This window comes from Mandrillus leucophaeus, unplaced genomic scaffold (assembly GCF_000951045.1).
Source record: "Mandrillus leucophaeus isolate KB7577 unplaced genomic scaffold, Mleu.le_1.0 Scaffold18, whole genome shotgun sequence".
Classification (NCBI taxonomy): domain Eukaryota; kingdom Metazoa; phylum Chordata; class Mammalia; order Primates; family Cercopithecidae; genus Mandrillus; species Mandrillus leucophaeus.
In genome coordinates, this window is record NW_012101809.1 from 4,286,089 (window position 1) to 4,287,739 (window position 1,651).

The following is a 1,651-nucleotide window of genomic DNA, read 5'->3' on the forward strand; positions in this document are numbered from 1 at the left end:
CAGCTACTCGGGAGGCTGAGACAGGAGAATCACTTGAACTCAGGAGGCGGATGTTGTAGTGAGCTGAGATTGAGCCACTGCACTCCAGCCTGGGCAACAAAGCGAGACTCTGTCTCAAAAAAAAAATAGTAAAAAAATAAAAAATAAAACGAGACAAATTATTGCTATGTTGCCCAGGCTGCTGATACTGAACTCCTGGCCTGAAGTGACCCTTCTGCCTCGGCCTCCCAAAGTGCTGGGACTACAGGCATGTCACCATGTTGGATAGGTTGGCCTCGAACTCCTGACCTCAAGTGATCCACCTTGGCCTTTTAAAGTATTGGGATTACAGGCATGAGCCACCATGCCTGGCCCCTTTTTGCAATTAATCAAAAAAAGGCCTAGGTAAAAAAAAAAATTATATATATATATATGAATGGAATGATATTCTCATAACCCCTTGGAAACATTACTTCTGTTTAACAGATGAGGAATGTAAGACACAGAGGCTGAGTAATTTGCAGCCACACACTGCCAAATGGTAGCATTGGGACTGTAATCTGGGCCTTCTGATTCTTTTTATTTATTTGTATTAATTTAATTTTTTTTTAATAGATGGGGTCATGCTATGTTCCCCAGGGTGGTGTGGAACTCTAAGGCTCAGGTGATCCTCCTGTCTCGGCCTCCCAAAGTGTTGGGATTACAGGCGTGAGCCACCATGCCCTGCCGCAGGCTTTCCGATTCTAAACCATGGATTCAATGAAATTGTCCTCCATTCCCTCCAGAGATGTTTGCCTGGACCCTGTTTTCCTCAGGATATCAATGAATAGTTCATGAGTTTTGTGAGTGAAGGTCAACTTCCATCAGGCGCATGCGTCCCTTCCTTTTCCCATGGAGGAAGACGCCTCGTTTCCTTCCGCTTTGCTTGTTTTTTGGCCCCCGCGACTCACCATCGCCAGTGCGGAGGCGTTCGCTAGTTGAAATGATGGCGACTGGAACGCCAGATTCTCAAGCGCGATTCGGTCAGTCCGTGAAGGGGCTTCTCACGGAGAAGGTGACCACCTGTGGTACTGACGTCATCGCGCTCACCAAGCAGGTGCTGAAGGGCTCCCGGAGCTCCGAGGTGAGCTGGGAGTGGACTGTCCCGGCCTGATAGTCCGGGGAGTCGCACCCTTTCGTTGCTGTGGGAAGGAGGTCGCGTTGCAGCCTGGGAATTGTATGCTGTGACGTACTCGCTATGAGTAGGTCGTCTTCGCGAAGGCGCGTGTTGCATTCTGGGGTGTGTAGTCTCTTTGGTTAGGGATAGTGCGTGAGGGTGGGAGGAAAACGATGCCCTGGGAACCTGTCCTTTATTATTTATTTATTTATTTATTTATTTATTTATTTATTTATTTATTTATTTATGTTGTTACGAAGTCTCGCATTCTGGGGTGTGTAGTCTCTTTGGTTAGGGATAGTGCTTGAGGGTGGGAGGAAGAAATGATGCCCTGGGAACCTGTGCTTTATTTATTTATTATTTATTTATTTATTTATTTATTTATGTTGTTGTTGTTGTTGTTGTTGTTGTTACGAAGTCTCGCTCTGTCTCCCAGGCTGGAGTGCAGTGGCGCCATCTCGGTTCACGCCATTCTGCCTCAGCCTCCCGAGTAGCTGGGACTACAGGCGCCCGCCA

At 47.3% G+C, this 1,651-nt stretch overlaps 1 protein-coding gene across 3 annotated transcripts in view; it reads left to right on the plus strand.

Moving 5' to 3' along the window:
* Nucleotides 1-890: 890 nt before the first annotated feature.
* LOC105537800 (chromosome unknown open reading frame, human C10orf32) overlaps nucleotides 891-1,651 on the plus strand; it is a 37,494-nt gene continuing 36,733 nt past the window's right edge. Inside the window, exon 1 of one of the 3 annotated variants that reach the window (XM_011977490.1) lies at nucleotides 891-1,102. In XM_011977490.1, coding sequence (XP_011832880.1) covers nucleotides 962-1,102 — 141 coding nt within the window. In that variant the 5' untranslated portion in view covers nucleotides 891-961. The remainder of the gene's footprint in view (nucleotides 1,103-1,651) is intronic. The other 2 variants (XM_011977489.1, XM_011977491.1) reach the window with 2 other exon arrangements.